General features: G+C 37.6%; 1 protein-coding gene across 4 annotated transcripts in view; it reads left to right on the top strand.

Annotated features, from left to right (window-relative positions):
* The window catches only part of COL14A1 (collagen type XIV alpha 1 chain), a 219313-nt gene that overhangs the window by 137389 nt on the left and 62893 nt on the right, over positions 1 to 19031 (top strand). For all 4 annotated transcript variants that reach the window (XM_044245032.1, XM_044245031.1, XM_044245033.1 and 1 more), the window contains exons 34-36: positions 2971 to 3129; positions 11794 to 11871; positions 14836 to 14922. In XM_044245032.1, coding sequence (XP_044100967.1) covers positions 2971 to 3129; positions 11794 to 11871; positions 14836 to 14922 — 324 coding nt within the window. The remainder of the gene's footprint in view (positions 1 to 2970; positions 3130 to 11793; positions 11872 to 14835; positions 14923 to 19031) is intronic.

The following is a 19031-nucleotide window of genomic DNA, read 5'->3' as shown; positions in this document are numbered from 1 at the left end:
ATATATTTATTTATACATATTTATATGTATAAATTTATATATTTGCATATGTATATATACACATACATATATTTATACATATTTATACATATACGTGTGTGTGTGTGTGTGTGTGTGTGTGTGACAACCCATCACTACCATTATAAAAGTTACTCAGAGGAGGAATTTTGTAAAACCTCACTGTAGTTTTTATTTCTACCTGGTATTTGTGATAGAACTCTGTTCCTTGTGACTTCATATCTCTGAAACACTTAGTATTGGTCCTCACTAGAGTAGTCATGGTTCATTCCAACATAGAATTTCCTTTGTGTTTAGCAAATGATCCCACTGATCTCTGGGCTGTTAAGTAAAGCAAGCTCCAAGGCTGCAGGTAGAATAGAGCATTCACAGGCCGTGCTGCACAAACCTTGCTCTTGACCTTCCCTTCTGCATGTCGAGTGAAGGAAGGGATGTTGCAGAGCAATCTTCAACTGGGCTTCTGTCTCCTGACATAGAACATGGTCAAGTCCATCTAATTCACATAGGGTTGCTGCTCTGGGGTTTTGAATACCCTACCTGCATAAGAACAACCGTATACCAAGATTCTTAATCTTTTGGGCACAAGAAAAGTTACATACAAAAATTTTGTTGTTGTTGTTTAATAGGACTGGACAACCAGAAGTATAACGTCTTAAAACCACTAGATACACTCAGAGATTTATTAGTTCATGGTTCAAAATAGTCCCATTAGCATCTCTTTGTGGCGATATTGTCATTCACTCACCAACTTCCTCTTGTCTTGAAACAATTCTTTCTTGGCTAAGCAGAGTCTATTGCAAAGTAGTCAAGAAAAATTATAAGGGAGAAGTGAGAGTCCATAAGTGTAAAAAACACATTGCCATCATAACATAAACTTGCGATTCTCATTCTGAAGAATCATTTATGAGTCTTAGGTGAATGTTAAGCTTAAAGATCTGAAAAGTAAGAGTCATTAAAAACCTGGTGTTAAATTTATAAAAACCTTTTAGTGTTTTGAAGTGATTTTAAAAAAGCCTTCCTCTACTCTTTTCAGTATTGTTGACAAAACCAAATAGCCAAACAAGCCGAAAAGAAAAGGTTTATCATGTAGTAAACTACTCCATTAATAGCTCTACTAATATTGCTGCAAATTCAATGTATAGAGATCAAATTTGATTTACCGTTTTTCAATTGGCTTTAATTTCTACACTTTGGATATGAAGTGTGGCCCCAAGACCTTTCAAAAAGTTGATAATGATATAAACATATCCTTAAATGCAGTTGAAGAAGCAAAATATTTTTGAAAAGTTTTCAGTGTCTCCTGATGTAAAGCAAAAGATATTTACAAGGGAAAAAAAAAAAAAACCCGAATGATCTCCGCACAGGTTAGTTGTTCTTAAAGCATGAAGTTTATATATGAGGTTGTCTAACACCCAGTATGAAAATTCCTGTAATTTGTCATCATGAAAAGTATTCCAAGTTTCAGAAGCATACAAGAGTCAAATTAGATTCCTCTGAATTATTGTAAAAGAGATGTTAGTAGGAAGGAAATAATGTGGGAAATTTTCTCCAGCAGCCTTTTTCCACTTGAATAATGATTTAAGTCCTCTTCACAGAAAAAAGAATTCTTAGGAACTTCTACTGTTGACTTAAATTATTTTTATCATGATTTAACATAAATGAAACATTAAGTAAAAATGGATATACATCCTTATGCTTTCAGTTCCTATGCAACTATGAAACAAAAATAAAGATTGAATAAAACCCATAAAGTTAATGGGGCACCTGGGTGGCTCAGTTGGTTAAGGGTCTGACTCTTGGTTTCAGCTCAGGTCATGATCTCAGGGTCCTGAGATCCAGCCCCACATCAGGCTCCCCGCTCGGTGGGGAGTCTGCTACACTGCTCCCTCCTCCTCTGCCACTCCTCCTGCTCATGCACTCTCTCTAAAATAAATAAATCTTTTAAAAAATTAAGTTAAAAATAACAGTATTTTAATATGAAAGATGACATTTCACTGAGATTCGACCTCTGACAAATACAAGTGCAGTACTAGCTGCTGTAACTCCCCTAACTGCTGCCTAGTACTTTTTTTTCTTTGAACTAGCATACTTTCCCTATGTAGGTATTTGTAACTTTTTTTTGCTTTCTCTTATTGTGAAATCGTTATTTGCCTATTAATTCCATTCTTTTAAGCTCACTAAAAAAGGGCTTCCATAAAAGAAATGTTCATGAGGCAAACACCACCATAAATTGAGACACTTACGTAAGCACTGAAATTTCGTGGCATAACTTGCTTACAATGTGGTTCATTTAAAATATACTTACCTTCAACTCTTAACTCCGGGATAATGCACATTTTTACAAATCCTCACAGAGACTATGTAGACTCCTGAATATATTATCTTAGACACGCAGATTCTGGAAATTTCACATGGGGAACACTGCGCCACATGTTAAGCCAAAGAGCTTCAGTTCTTTTGGTCCTGGAGTCACCAGAAGGCATTCCTCCTTCCCTTTCAGATTCTAGATCTCCTCTTTTCATTTTAAATTAAGTAAATATTATCAAAATGCGGCTTGCCAACACCTGGCAGCTAACTTTTGCTGGTAAATCCATTAGCGTTTTTTTTTTATTTTAATTTGTTTGTGTCCATCTTAATGTGCATTCAGAAGAGGCATAAGCAGGTGTGCCAATCCTCTCCTTTCTGGGTGTTGCTGCTTTAGATGAAGGGCTAGATTGTGGGTCCTTTCAGAGTAATTGTAAAAAAAAGTTTGAAGTAAATAAAAATAGGCGTACTACCCGACTGTGGGACAATCATGGTGGCGGTAAATGTAGAACCTCTCTTATAGCAAAATGCATAGTGACAGATCTCCTTCTCTTGTCTGCTTTTTCATGACGGGTCATGCAATCACGTAAGGGTGGTTGATATTTCCTTCTACTGCCTATCTCCTAAAGCATCTTTACTTTTACCCAGATACACATCGTTGTCAGCAAGACTTTGGTCCAAGTGGTCATTGACTGCAAGCATGTGGCTGAGAAGGCAATAAATGCCTCAGCTAATATCACGTCAGATGGTGTTGAAGTCCTGGGGAGAATGGTCAGATCAAGGGGACCAAATGGAAACTCTGCACCAGTAAGTAGATAAATAAGTGGAGCTGTGTTGTCATTATAGGAAAAAAAGTGTTTTCCGAGGGACAAATTTGGTAAGAGAATGGTTGCATAGATAGATGGGTGGATGATTGGATGATGGCTGGCTGGATTGATGGATGGATGGATCACTGGCTGGATGGCTGGCTGGCTGTCTGGATGGATGGATGGATGGATGGATAAATAACAGCCTCCTTAAATGAAATAAAATATACATTCAAAGTTCTTGGCTGTATACTTCTACTATATTATAATGAGAACACTCTGGGAATTAGACTAGTTTGTTTTCTAAAGGCATTTAAAAATGCAAATAGTAAAATACTTATCAAACTGTTTATGGCATAAAAAGTCTGCTAACAGAATCAAAACAATAAATCAGAACTCTAAGCAAATATAAATTCATGCAAAATATGTGACCATTATCATAGTATACCCAGGAAATTTATGTAAGTTTCTCATTTGAGTTAGGTTTGGGTATTTTTAAACTAGATTTTTGTTATTGCTAATGTGAAGTTGACCCTTTAATCATAAGTTATTTAAGTAACAAATCATTCTAAGATAATACATTTTTCATTATATAACATAGAATTTAAGACAAGGAGACTTCCAAGTGGCAAAGGAATCACATTCTTTTCTCTCATTACCCACAAAAAAGAATAGTGTACACAAGCTTTTGTTTTAACACCATGTGTTCACAGCTAATTAGCAGTGTTCTCTTATTTGAGTCATTCCATAATTAGAACCAATTAGCCCAGGGGGCATTTTATTCTTGTAAGCAATTCCAACTATTTTAATGAACATTTCTATGTAATAGAATCATCAGGTTAATTATGAGTCACTATTACTGTCTTGTGCTTTTTAGATCTGTAGCAGTAGCAAGCTATGTGGAACTAGAGAATGCCTTGATGGTTCTGAGTCTTTTTAAGCTGGAGATCACTTTGTACAAATGAAATATTCTAGTATGTCAAATAAATAAATATTAAGTATAAATTTTAAAACAGACCCATGCTAATGGAATGGGAGAGAGGACATGGAGTTGTAGGTTACCCCACCCTCCAAAGGTTCCTAAGGGAGCTTCAAGGAGCACAGTTCTAATTCCGCTAATCTAGCATGACCTATTCACTTTATATACCGGCAAACAGTCCCAGAGTGGGAAAGGGAAGTACTTTGAGACATTTCACTATTTAGTGGCATTTTTGTTTTTGGTAAAAATACAAGGAAATCCTTATACACAGGGGATCATTCATGCTTTCAGACCTTGATAGATAGGTGCTAATTAATTTAACACTTAGCTCTGATGTAGCTTTTATTTCTACTTGCCTTTGGAGTACCATGAATTAGATGTTTGGAAAGAGTGGGTATGAAAGCTATGGAAGGCTGTCTTGTTTTCAGTTATGGTCAGGGATTTTTAAGAATGTTTATATTATAACACTTTCAAGAGGATGGTGCCAAAAATGAAGAAAGAAGCCCCTTCTCCTGCTAAAGCCAAAGATTTGAAGGCCAAGAAAGTGGCATTGAAAGGTGTCCACACACACACACACACAGCACACACACAAAGATCCACATGTACCTACCTTCTGAGGACCCAAGGCGCTGCTTTTCTGCAAACAGCCCAAGTGTCCTGGAAAGAGCACTGCTAGAAGAAACAAGTTTGACCATTGATGACCATTATGCCATTATCAGGTTTCCTCTGACCACCGAGTCAGCCATAAAGAAAATAGAAGACAACACAGTTGTCTTCGTTGTAGGTGTCAAAGCCAACCAATATTAGGTCAAGTGGGCTGTGAAGAAGCTCTATGACATTGTTGTGGCCAAGGTCAGCACCTTGATCGAGGCCAGTGGAGAGAAGAATGCATACGTTCACTGGCTCCTGACTATAATGCTTTGAATGTTGCCGACAAAATTGGGATCACCAAACTGACCCCAGCGGCTACATTTAAATATAAATTTTTTCACTACACACACACAAAAGAATGTTTACATGATATTGAGGAGTTGCCAACTCTTAATGTTTTGTATTTCATGCTGAGTAAGAAACACACCATCTTCTCCTCCTCAGAAGAGACTTGTATGATATCATACTCCAGAATTTATAAGGCTCCGTAATTAGCAAACTAGGGATATTATCTTGTAGGGATAAATGGACGTATATAGATGGCGGCTTCGATGGATGAATGAATAGGCTCCAATGTAAGAAAGAAACGATTCTAGGTGTTTGAGATTCTGGGGCCAAATCACTTAGTAGTATTATTATTTATTTATTTTAGAGATAAGGCACATAAAATCTGGGATACTTTGTAGTATTTGATGAAGAGCAGCTGTTACTAAAGGTTGTCAGTACCACCTTCTCCATCTAACCTGTTCTAAACCTCTAATGCTTAACACTTGATTATTTGTGGCCATCTATTATTTTCTTGCTCTTCTGCATATGTACATTTTACCTCTCTAGCCAGAGTATAAATCCCTTAAATTAGAAGTCAGGTCATGGTCTCCATTTACTACTTCCTCCTTCTATCCCACATCACAGTACCTAATACATTCAGAGGAACAGGACAAGTTCTCAAGAAACACTTGATAGAAATTAAATAGAATGTCATCTGTTTAAATTTTATCTTGTCTTTTCTTAAAATGTTGTTTTGTATATATTGTATTCCATACAGGGCATTGATAATAGACTAGTTATATACATCCTACCTTCCCTAATTATAGTTTGTATTTTAAAATTAGTTTTATAATTATATTAATTATGTTTCAAAGTATACTTTTTGTAATAATGGTACTCCAAATATATGACCAATTAAATATCATAGAATTTATTTCTGAAAGCAAAAGTGCCTGTAGGCTTTAAGTCTACCGGTAATAAATCTTTACTTTGGGACATGAAGGAAAAGCAATTAAACAGAGCATTCTCTGTCATAACTTCCAGCCAGTAGTAGACAAAGGGGAATTTATAGAAGTCAATAATTAAAGAGTTCTTTGTAAGGCTACTAAGAAAAAAGTTGTGGCTTTTGTTAGACTCTAGAAGTCTACAAAGGATTGCTAAACGGATTTTTAGTCTGCCCACTTATTGAAGAATGTGATTACGTTGAAATGGATAATATTAGATTAGATCTCAAGAATGTGATTGGAAACTCACTTGCTCTTTTGGGTTATTAACTGTTTGAGTGCAAAACAAGAGATGCTTCAGTCTTCAGTTTTCAATTTAGAAGTTACTAACTGGTAACATAATCTTGATTTATATCTGTACCCCAATACTGAGCAAAAGGGAGCATGTATTGTGCAAGTTTTGGATTATTTCAGGAGGAGTAATTACCATATAAGAGGAGTTTACAGGTCAACATTCCTTGGAAAATTCAGCAATGGTTAAAAAAATGCCAGGTGATGGGAAAACTCTAAATATACACTCATTAAAGAAAATAGATTCTTTTTAAACCAAAGTTGAGTGGAGGAGAGATTAATGGATTTGGGGATACAGTACCTATAATACCCAAATTGCTCACATGTGTAATAAAAACAACTTGTGTTCAGTAATGTGAGATTTTGATAGACAGTGAAGAGTCCTTAGTGGGACTCAACTAGTAAGTTGGCTTAATTGAGTCGTCAAAACATACAAGGGCAGAAACTTAATGAATGTGCTTCTCCTTTCTGTTCTTCTTTCTCCTAAGAAGTTTTTTCTACCTTTTCTGATACCTGATGAAATTATAATGGGGCCAGAGACAATCCTAGAAATATTTTGAGCTTCTGGTGTATGATCATGTTCTTAGCATCTCTCTTCCCCCTTTTTAAATCTAACCATTTTATGATTATCCAATTGACTTTTGCCTGGTCCTCTATTACAGAAAGAAAGTTATGTTATAGAGTTTTTAATAACATAACTTATTGAGTTTTTAATAACATAACTTATTGAGTTTAAGCTTTTATGTAGGAATTGAGAGTAGACTAATCAATGATGCTGTAGAAACCAGTGTTTTTAAACTACAAGAAAATGATCATGTTTTCCTATGAATTATATATTTTAATCCTTAAAATTTTAATAGTAGCAACATTTATTTATTTATCTTGTTCAATCCTCCAATAACCACAGGAAGAGATACTTGTATTATCCCCCACTTTATAGATTCAGAAACTGAGACTTGAAGAAGCTAGAGAGCGATTCCTTTCAAAAAGTGAGGAAAATGAGAGACTGTATCTGACTTGCACAGGGAAACCTGCCTACTATGCTTAAGCTCTCGTCCGCTGGTCAGGCTGATCATTAAGGAACTTAAAGCAGAGAAGGGAGTTTGGTCTGTGCCTAGGCCCTGTCTGTTCACTGACATGTTCAGAGGTTCACCATAATTTCAGTTTTGACCCTGAAAGTAAAAGCAATCAAAACGGCCCCCATAAAGTATGGCTCCACGGAAACATTGTAATGACTACCAGTGGATACCATTGGGTACCATTGTTGTACCAATGGGTGCAACAGCTATTAATTTTCATCTCCTCATTGAATTAGTGCCATTATGGTTTCCCTTAAATTCAATAAATTGATTGAGATCAAATAAAAACACCATGTTCACTAGCTGGGAAGGGGTAGTGCTTGATAAACCTTAGCTTTGAGATTTAGTTAGTAAAAATTAAACAGCAAAATAAAGCAGAAGGTGGTCAGCATCCTCAGTGCTCTCCAGGGTTCCTGCACCATGTAAATCTCTCTAAATATTTGTATAATTTTTGGTATAGCTTGACCTCAAACTACAAGTTAGTTACGCTATGCTGGAGAAAAATCAGAGGGTAAAATGTGGTAATGAGGGGAAAGTTGAATCAGGCTACATTTTTATGCCCATTCATAGATCACAGTGACTCGACTGATGAGAAATATTTTAATCTTATTTTCGTGCTGACATTTGACCTCACATGACTTGCCTTTTGTGTTACACCCAGACCAACATGTCCAATAATGAAAAACGAGCCTTTGTAATTGGCTAAGCATTCCCTTGGAAGGCATTAGATAAGGTGAAAGTGAGGGCTTACACATCCCCTTTTCTCTTGCCCTCTTTTTCACTCATCTATTTTTTTATAAAGTTATGGGACCAGCACACTTCCACTGCGTGACTCTGCTTTTTTTTTTTTATAAAGTTAGAAGGAAAGAAATTACAAGAAGTAAAAGGGGCTGACTCTTGCTTATTTTGAAACACATCATCTTGCATTTTCAGGCACTCAAATATAAAGTCTTTTGAAATGTCTGTACCGTTTCTTTCATAATAGCCCTACAAATATGTATGTTGTTGCTTTTGGAATAAAAGTCAGGTTTTTTTTTTAATCAATCCTCAGAAATGTGCCTTGGAAAGAAGTCCTGAAATAAAGGCTGAGGAATCTAAGCTATTACGAATGCAAAACAATTATGAATAAATTTGTTGTACTCACACACACAGACACAAAAGACTGCTGACTTCATCAAACTTGAAAAAAGAAAAGACAGCAGACAGCCCACAAGTATTCCTCAAACAGTAGTATTGGCTTCATTCAGCACTTAGTGGGCTATTCTACCCCCTTGAATAAGTAAAATGAACTCCTAAAGATCCCAAACTTCTGATCAATGGGGCAGAAGTTTAGCCAAAGGTGTGTATGTAGACATCATAGGGTTATAGGTGATTAGGTGGTGAATGTTTATTCGAATGTTTATTCAAGAATGCCTGATCCTTACTGGGGCTAATGGAAGTCCTTTCCTTTACGTACATCTTTCCATTCAATAAAGTACTTTTACACTGAGGGCTCTATTCAGAAATGGGGAATTTCTTAATGGATGAATGACTTAGATTGAACTGAATTTATCCAATACGGTCATAATGGGCCCCATTTAATAAATGTCCTGAGACAAATGGCATTGTAAAGTTTGTTAGGCTGGGGTATCCGCATTTTGAACATTAGACCAAAGATCCTTTCACTACAAAATGGACCACAAGAAAATGAAATGTGGAAAGAAAGCAAGAAAGAAAGACAATGAAATGTGTTGTTCAAATTCCTACCAGAACTCCACTTTCAACGTGGGCTTACTTTTCTTAGGCAATTCCTTTCCAGGTCCTGATCGGCGGAATGGGGTTGGCATTAGTTATAATACCCCATAGTGGTGATCTAAAGATGACATGATACAGGTGAAGGCTTTAAGACAGTGCCTGGCACATAGTAGTTTTCCAGCAAATGCCCACTGCAATTGTTGTCTTTATTTGCTTAGATTTTTCTCAAAGTATTAAACAGATAGGATCATTGTGGAAACAAACTACTGTTCTATTTCTGCCCTCAGCACACATGGCTTTGATTTAGATTAGACTCTTCTGGCCTTTGTATTATATTCTTCTGCACCTTAAGGAATTCAATAATGGAAGAGCTGTACCTGCTCCATTCAAATAATATTTAGGGGTGCCTGGGGGGCTCAGTTGGTTAAGCATCCAACTTTAGATGTGGTTCAGATTGTGATCTCGGATTGTGAGATTGAGCTCTGTGTGGGGCTTTATGCTCAGCAGGGAGCCTGCTTGTCCCTCTCCCTTTGCTCCTCCCCCTGCTCGCTCTCTCTCTCTCTCTCTCTCTCTCAAATAAATAAATAAAATCTTTAAATAATAATACCTAATAAATAAATAAATAAATAATGCCTATTATTTGTAATTACTATATTCTAAGCATTGTTATACATATCTTCGTACATTGACTCATTTTACTGTTATAGCTCCTATTATTACACTCATAAATAGCTATTATTAAAGAGCTAGCTGCTATTATTATACTAATTTTACAGATGCAGAAAACTAGGATCTGAGCTCATTACATAATTTGTTCAAAATGACTTAGCTTGTGAGTGAAGGATCCGAGGCTTATACACAGGCGGTCTAGCTCTATAGCCTCCTAACCCCTATGGTCCTTGAAATACTTTTGTTCCTATTGATCATAAACATCAGTGTTCCTTAAAACTTTTTTAATTTGAAAAACCTATTGTTTTTCTTGGTCCAAAAACCTTAAAAACTGGATTTTTTAATGATCATGATTTTGTTGTACGGTTGCTCTCCACAGACTCTGATATCCTACCCTTTGGGAGTTTTTCTTTAATCTGGAGAAAAAAGAGCAGCGAGCCATGCACATATTTCTTCAAACACCAGTAGTTGTCTTTAAAAAAAGCCCACCAAAAAAACTGCGATGCCTTGATTCATAGATCTGCTTTCAAAACTTAAGCTTTACTTTATCAATCTTGCAAAACTCACTTGGGAAAGGAGATTTGCAACAAAGCACAGTTCTTACGTATTGCAAGAGAAAGGCTGGTTTTATTCCCCTTACTGTCATTTAGAGAAGGCTATTCTGTGACACTGCCTGCGTTGTGAGTAACTATTTTGCAGTACTTTCTACTTGGGCATTTTCATTTTCGTCCATGGGACCCCTGCCAGGGATGAGTTGTGTTTCTTCAGGGAAAATAAGGTACCCGGAGAGTTTCTAGCACTTGCTGAAAACACTACCCACTGAAGAAATATGGTAGACTCAAAATGAAAAAATTTCATCCTTCTCCCAGCTCTGTAATAATTGGTGACATGCATAATACTTGAAAATCATATTGGAAGAAATATATTGTCAGAAATGGCTGGGTCATGAAGCTAATGTTAGCCCTTAATAATATTACAATGATGTTTCTGTGTATTTTAAAATGTATGTTGAGTTTTGCCAACATACATGAGTAGAACAAGACTAATATTGATGGCATGATCAACGGCTTAACTAAAAATACAGGGGCGCCTGGGTGGCTCAGCGGGTTAAAGCCTCTGCCTTCAGCTCAGGTCATGATCCCAGGGTCCTGGGATCGAGCCCTGCATTGGGCTCTCTGCTCAGCAGGGAGCCTGCTTCCTCCTCTCTCTCTGCCTGCCTCTCTGCCTACTTGTGATCTCTGTCTTGTCAAATAAATAAATAAAATCTTTTAAAAAATACACTCAGCACAGAGTCTGAGAGTACTATTTGTGAATTTATCACAACACTTACAATGTCGTAAACAGCACTCATGAGGTAGCTCTAGTTCCAAGTAAGATCTTGAGGGCAGGATTTTGGTTTTGTTCATTGTCATGTTCTAAAGGTTGATGTAGTATCTGGCTTGCACTATATAGTAAAGAAAAATTTGCTGAGTGCATACATAAGCGATTGAAGTCAGAATGAACTTGACAAGACTTCGTGAATCCCTACTACCGCCCACATATGACAGGGATACGAAGATGAAGAAGTGGTTCTCTGTCCCTTGAAAAGCTCCCAGTCTAAGGAGGAGCTAATATAAATAATCACACTGTATGGTGGGAGACGTGCCAGAGAAGAGATACATGGAGTGTTGTAGGGTCGCAGAGACACTGGTCATGACCATGAGAGCAGAGCAGGGCAAGTTTCAACAGAGGAGCTAAGCTCCTTTAGGCAGGGATGAGAGGGGAAGTTGGAGGCTGGATGGACTAGCTACAGAGTAACTACAGACAAAATGTTGAATCTCTGTGTGTCGGAGGAACAAAAACAATTTGATATTGCTGGAATGCCTTTATGTACTGTAAAGTTATGTTACACATGTATGAGTGTTGTATTATGTGATACAGGATATGAACTCATAATTATAGATGGAGTGTGTCTATTTTTTATTGAATGACAATTTTGTTTTAAATTACAGTTCCAGTTACAGATGTTTGATATTATCTGTTCCCCATCATGGGCCGATAGAGACAAATGCTGTGAACTTCCAGGCCTGGTAAGAATTCTCTTTTTATTAGTAGGTCTGTTCTTTATTGAGATGTTTTAAAGCTTTATGTAATTTTCTCTGAAAATTGAATGCTATTTCATAAAACCCATAACGAGCTAACTCATTGTGATGATGATGAAAATCAGAAGAGGTTAAGAAAGAGGCATATCTGACGTCCGCAGGGCACACTGACATGCGTAGAGGGAGCTGCACCACCTCCAGGAGGTGCCGTCTACAGAGGGTCCAGAGGTTCTCAAACTTCCTGGTTCAGGAAACCTGTGGTGGTGCAATAATTGTTTCCATGGTACCCCCAAGCCAAAAGAAATGCTGAACAATTCCATATATGAATCCATTAGGTCCAAAAATCTTAAGTGGTTATACTCTAAGAACTCAGTAGCCTTGTGAAAAAATAAGACACATGAATTCAAAGAAGAAAGCGGTATTGTTATTTTATTCTTATATAACCACAACGACTCTCTAATGAGATGAGGATGGTTCTACCTGGAGTACCCAATTTTTCATACCTTGGAATCTGATTGGACTTCGCCACCTCTCTTTTTCCACATTGACTTTTTTCCATGGTACTTGCTTTCCATCATAGAAACTGCCAGAACCCCAGATTTGTAAGTGTATGACAGCATCAAGAAAATATTTCAATATCTAATGTTAAGATTATGAGCGACCTTGAGCTACTTGCTGATGTGAAGTCCAGTGGGTGCCCAATAAATATTGCTCTTTCTCTTGAGGTTTTAAAATGTTCATGGTGCCCTCGTACGTTTGCTGAGGTGCTCCAGGGCATCTTGGCACACGGTTCTGAAAGCGTAGTCATAATCTGTATAACCTATGTGATGTAACTAGAAAACCAAACTTTTTATCATTATTAATACCAAGTATAATTCTTGGGGTTTACCTGTATATATAAAAACAGATTCATATCTTAGCATTCTTAGGGACAGTGGCTGAATGGATGATGCTGTTATGGTTGAACAGTAGTCATGTCTCAATAAGTAAACTTGGAGAATGGGCATGGAGCAGTCCAATAAAGTCCAAGAGACTGGTCTTGTGAACCTTACACCAGATCACACCATCGATTGTAGGCATTCAATTCATGGCCACACTTTTTGAGAAGAAAATACAGTTCATCCTCGAGCAATGTCGGAGTTAGGGGCACCGGCCCCGCTCCCACTCAGTCAAAAATCTGTGTGTGACTTTTGCCTCCCCAAAAGTTATCTACCATTGACAGGAAGGAAGCCTTACTGATAACATAACAGTTGATTAACACCTATTTTGCATATCATATGCATTATATTGTTACACTAAAGAAGGCTAAAGAAAGAAGATTTATTAAGAAAATCATACGGAAGAGAAAATACATTCGTAGTACTGTACTGCATTTATTGGGGGAAAAAAAAGCCCACGTGTAAGTGGACCAGTGCAGTTCAAACCCATGTTGTTCAAGAGTGAACCGTAACTTACTCTTTCTTCATCAAAATTACTTTCCAAGTAAACTCTGATGAAGCATTAAATCAGAGAGACTCTGGGATATTATGCTTAAGCACAGATGGATTGGAATTTGGAAGCAGAAACATTCAGAAGCCCAGGCTGTGTTGAGCAAAATGCAATCCCCACTTTCCTGGGTAGGACCCAGGCCTGATGAGGGCTTTTCCTGTTATTTCTATCACTGAAGGTATGCCCGTTCCACGGTAGGAAGACATGGATGGAGGTAGAGTGGGCAGCCATGGCAAAACCATTATGGAGACTCTGGTCACAGGAGACCTGGTATCAGCCTTATTCAGAGGCTCTTTGAGGGTACTTTTTCCACTCCAGCTATGCAGATATCAGGCCAGATGTGTTAGCAGGGGGGGTTCCTATAATGAGCTGAAAGAAAGCCTTGACTATTGTCCAACATCAGAGAAAAGTATACACAGGATACCTGGGCCTCCTGCTCAACATTTTCTGGTTCCTGTTGTGAACATTTCAGAGATGGAGATTATTTTCCACTTGATCCTTTAATTATCAACCGTCCTCTATTCAGTTCAGCTTTACTTTTCCTCCAGAGTCTTAAGAAGTGAAGCTTATTTTCCCCCTGCCCAACAGGACCAGTGGACCCTATGATCTTCTGCAGTTTCTTGTCCTGGTACAGACTCCGTTTTGGCCAGAGCTTCGAATGGGCTGGTCACAAACTGTGTGATCGCTCTTGGCTGGCACTCTGTCTTCGTATCCCAGTAACATACCCAGTACCCAGAGATGTCCAGCCCGATGTTCATTATCTATCTTGTAATGTCATGTGGCCACAAAATTGGGCAAGAGAAGGAAAATGATCTCTTATCCCACAGCTTTAGGTGGCTACGGTGGTGTTTCCTTACGTTCAACCACAGAACGTGAGTCGTAAGGGAAGTTGCTGCAGGGACTTGACGATGGGTTGTACCACTGTTTTTATTTTGTTTTATGTGTTTCAGATGCAGTTGACTATTCCAACTTGTTTTTTTTTTTTTAAACCTTTGAAATAGAAGTGAGATGGTTTTCAAGACCTTTAGTTCACAGAGTACTCCTTCTCAAACTGAATAAAAGTGTCATCAGAATCTCTTTTACACCTGCTTCTGCCTTCCTTTCTTCACCTCCATCCCTGAACTAATTTTATCAACATCCTTTGGTAATGATGATTATCAATGATTCACCAGACACTCATTCATTTTTCTTTAAGGAAAACATTTTGTGGGCAAGAATATTCTTTGCCTTTCCACACCAATGTTCACTTGAGTGGCTTTTTGTTTTGTTTTGTTTTTGTTTTTGTTTTTGTTTTGTTTTGTTTTTTTTAGTGTTCTAAATTGAAGTGTTTTCGTTGAGCCCATAAAGCCATTTGTATAGCCATTTGCTCCCCCCGACACACACACACTTTTGCTCTCTGGCTGTCTCCATCTCTCTGTCAAATAAATAAGTAACAGTTGTGCTATTTTTCTTTTCTCTCTTCAGAGGGATGAGGAGACCTGCCCAGAGCTGCCGCATTCCTGCTCCTGTTCTGAAGTCAATACGGGGACTCTGGGGCCAGCAGGCCCACCAGTAAGTCTTGCTTCGTTCAGACTTAAATGTTCCTTAAAAATATTCATAGCTGTCACTTGTTGTGTGTCTAATATGTGCTTGCCCCTGTGCTAAACACGTACTTAGTCCTATGAGCAAACCAAAGCAGAGAGATGTTAAGAAACTTGCCTAAAGTGGGGCGCCTGTGTGACTCAGTGGTTAAGTGTCTGCCTTTGGCTCAGGTTATGTTCCCAAGGTCCGGGGATCCAAGCCCCATATCAGGCCCCTTGCTCAGCAGGGAGCCTGCTTCCTCTCCATCTGTGCCGCCCCCTCCCCCACACACACTTTTGTTCTCTGGCTGTCTCCATCTCTCTGTCAAATAAATAAATAAAATCTTAAAAAAAAGAAAGAAAGAAAAAAAGAAACTTGCTTAAAGAACACAGCTTCTTTTTAAATCCAGATCTCTATGACCCCTATATATGAGGTTCTTTGACCTCTTTATTATACTGTCTTTCAAATTGTTACATATTTCAAAATATTCCCTTTAAACTCCTGTGGTCTATGTTCAGTGTGAATGTTTCAAACGTTGGCCCTCTACTTGCACCTGTAAGATTTACGTACCCTCCCTTTGCCTATTACGTGTTAAAATTGATACATGAAGGAAGGATTTCACCAGGAAAAATACCCTACCTGATCATGAAGTTCTCCACTGCTGATGGAAACTTCCTGCAAAAAACGGGGAGAGAGGGAGATTGGCCCTATGGGGGCAGAGAGAAGGAGGAGCAAGGAAGGAGGGAGGGAGAGAGAGAAAGAAAATATTTGTAAAATATAAAATGTATATAATTGATCTACGTGGCTCTTTGAATTTACCACGATGGATCTTTCTATCTGACCTGCTAACCTGGGGGTATGGGTGTTTCCTTAAGGTGATATAGTGGGTCTATGGTTAGGAAAGGGCAAATGGACCAAGGCAGAAAGACCGAGAAAACAGGGAGAAGAAGTAACAAGCAAATAAAGAAATCCAGACCTTGAAGGAGGAATATTCTGATGTCCCACCAGTCCTCGCACAGTGGCTGCGGGAGGCAGGTGGGCCCGCCCACTGCGTGCAGTAGACCACACAGACAGCATGAAGGTTCACTCCAGGTTGGCTCCGCCAATCAGAATTGTACCACATTTCCTGAACTGAACAAAAAGGAGGAGAGCCTGCTGATGTGTCTGAAATATATCCCAGCAGCCTCTCCTTTGCCTTTGGCATGTAGAACATTCTTTCAAGTACAGACGTAGAACCCAACTCCATTTTTTTTTTATCTCCATATTTTTTTTTTTATCCTCTTTATCCCAAAGATGCCATTGTGGAGTCATGGTAAAAGCATTAAATTTAACTTTTAAGACTAGACAAGTCTCTGAACCGCTGCAAACCTCCATTTCTCCACATACGTAAACTAATATACACCACTCCGTCTTTCTGAGGAATACATAAGATACTACATATATATATATCAGTATTCTGTGCATTATGAAACATCAGTCAAATGTAAGGATTTGCCTTTAGTTTTATCTTGGAATTGGAAACACAGACTGGCTTTCAACTGTGTATAGCTTGATTTTTTTTTTTTTTAACACAAAAGTATGTCTTTGAGGGGCACCTGGGTGGCACATTCGATTAAGCATCTGACTCTTGGTTTCAGCTCATCTCATGACCTCAGAGTTATGAGATCAAGCCCTGTGTGGTCCCTTCTGCGTTCATGTGTGCTCTTTCTCAAATAAATATATCTTTTTTTATTTTTAAAAAAACGGTATGTCTTTGAACTTTATCAAAGGTAATGCACATTATTCCGTTACATAAACTAGAGTTTACTGACCCTTGACTGCGGAGCATTTCTTTATTACACTATTATTACAGCAGATATCCTTTTATGTCTCTACAAACATGAGTTGAGTGTTCTTATGGTTACACTGAGGATCAGATTTGTTGAAGGATAAGGAAGGTGTATCTTCAGCCTCATGAAGAAACCACTAATTACCTTTCCAGATGGTTGTCCAAGTATCCTCTCCCACAAACTCTAGAACAGTTCTGGTTTCCCTGCATCTCACCAGCACAGTGGTCTAGCCAGATTTAAGAGCTTTTACTTATCTAATGGGTATAAAATTCTGTGGTTGCTCTTTCATTTTATTCATTCATTTATTTTTCTTGAGAAAGAAAGAGAATGAGTGGGAGGGGCAGAGGGAGAGAGAGAGAATCTTAAACAGACTCCATGCCCCAGCACAGGACCCAACTTGGGGCTTGATCTCAAGACCCAGAAATCATGACCCCAGCTAAAATCAAGAGTCAACTGACTGAACCATTCAGGCGCCCCTGTGATTGTTATTTTAAATAAGACTTTCCCTTTGTGCTAGTAGGATGGAGTAATTTTTCATTTGCCTCTGAGTCATTTGGATTCTTTTCTATATAAATACCTGTTTATAAACTTTTCTGGGATTTTGTGGTACAGAGATTTTTTTATTTTAGTTTCTAAGTGGTTTTATATATTCTGGACATGAACCCTTTATTAATGATATGGTTTACAAATGTTGTTTCCTAGCCTGTGGCTTTCTTGTTGTTGTTTATAGGAGTTTTTATTATCTAGAAATTTTAATGCCGGTGTAGTTAAATTTAATATTTCTGTGAGCTATCATTTTTTATGTTTTCCTTCTTTTTAGCCATGGTTCACTTAGAAGTGTCTTTTTAAGTTTCCGATAGTATGTGCAATTTTAATTTTTTTTCTTGTATTAATTTTATTGCACTTTTTTGTAGAAGGTAGTCTGCAGGGTACCAATTTTTGGACATTTATTGATTCTTTGGCATTTGCATTGTGACCTTTTGCCAAGTTGTACAGCTGTTCCATGTATGCTTTAGAAGAGTATGTGTTTTCTAATTGTGGAGTTTAGAATTCTAAACATAAATATTCAGTAAATCAAACTGTAAATTGTGTTGTTAGAATTTTCTTTATCTGCATTAATTCTTTATCTTTCAATTGCTGAGATAGATATTAAAAATCTTCTACTTCAATTTCAATCTGTCCAATTTGGTTTGTAATTTTGCGTTGTATATCCGGAGATTGTGTTGCAGGGTTCAAAAAATTGAAAACCTTCATCTTGCTAGTGACTTGTCATATCAACCTTGTCTTTTGGATTATTTTCCTGGTACATGTATATATATTTTTATTTGAATTCAGTTAGCCAACAAAGAGCACATCATTAGTTTCAGATGTAGAGCTCAGTAATTCATCAGTTGCACGTAACACCCAGCACTCATCACATCACGTGCCCTCCTTAATGCCCCTCCTCTTCTTCATCCTTTTAGTTTTCAGCCTTTCTGTTGTCTTTATGTTTGAGATGTGTTCTGTTTAAATAGTATATGGCTAGGAGTTGTTTTCAATCTGGTTTTGCAAATTTTTTTTTTTTTTTTTTAGAGTTTAGTCCATTCATTCTATTGTTTGTGACAATTAACCTCTTTGGGCTAATATTCCTATATCTATCACCTTAATTTTTGCTTTCTATTTGTCCCACGTGATATATATGTGCCTTTCTTGGTTGGTCAAGGCTTTATCTACTCATTTACACTATCCGGCTTTTTGTTTTTTTATTCATTCTTCTCCCCTCCACTAATTTGGAAATCTGTACCTGTTCTTTTAATGGTCAACCAAGAGATTTTAACAAACATATTTAGCTTGACAAAGTCAAAAAGGAATTAAGATTTTCACCCATATTTCAATAGATATGATATTCTTGGAATATTTTTCTCTTCTATCATCCTTTTTATAATTTATGCACTGTTGGCTATCTAGTATTTTAGTATGTTTTTTAACATCATAAACTAGACATTTTATTAGTGCTTGGTATAAATTACTATGTGTTAAGACTTGCCTCCATACTTGCTATTCCTTTGCTCACAAAATCTTCTGGTATCATTTTTATTTCTCCTGGAATACACCCTTTTGATCTTCCTTCCTTCCTTCCTTTCTTTCTTTCTTTCTTTCTTTCTTTCTTTCTTCCCTTCCTTCTTTCCTTCCTTCCTTCCTTCCTTCCTTCTAGAGAAGGAAGTGCAAGCAAGAGAGAGAGTGCAAGCAAGCAGGGGGAGGGGCAGAGAGAGGGGGAGAAAGAATCTCAAG

This window comes from Neovison vison, chromosome 4 (genome assembly GCF_020171115.1).
Source record: "Neovison vison isolate M4711 chromosome 4, ASM_NN_V1, whole genome shotgun sequence".
NCBI classification, from domain to species: Eukaryota; Metazoa; Chordata; class Mammalia; order Carnivora; family Mustelidae; genus Neogale; species Neogale vison.
This window is presented reverse-complemented; position numbering and strand designations above follow the sequence as displayed.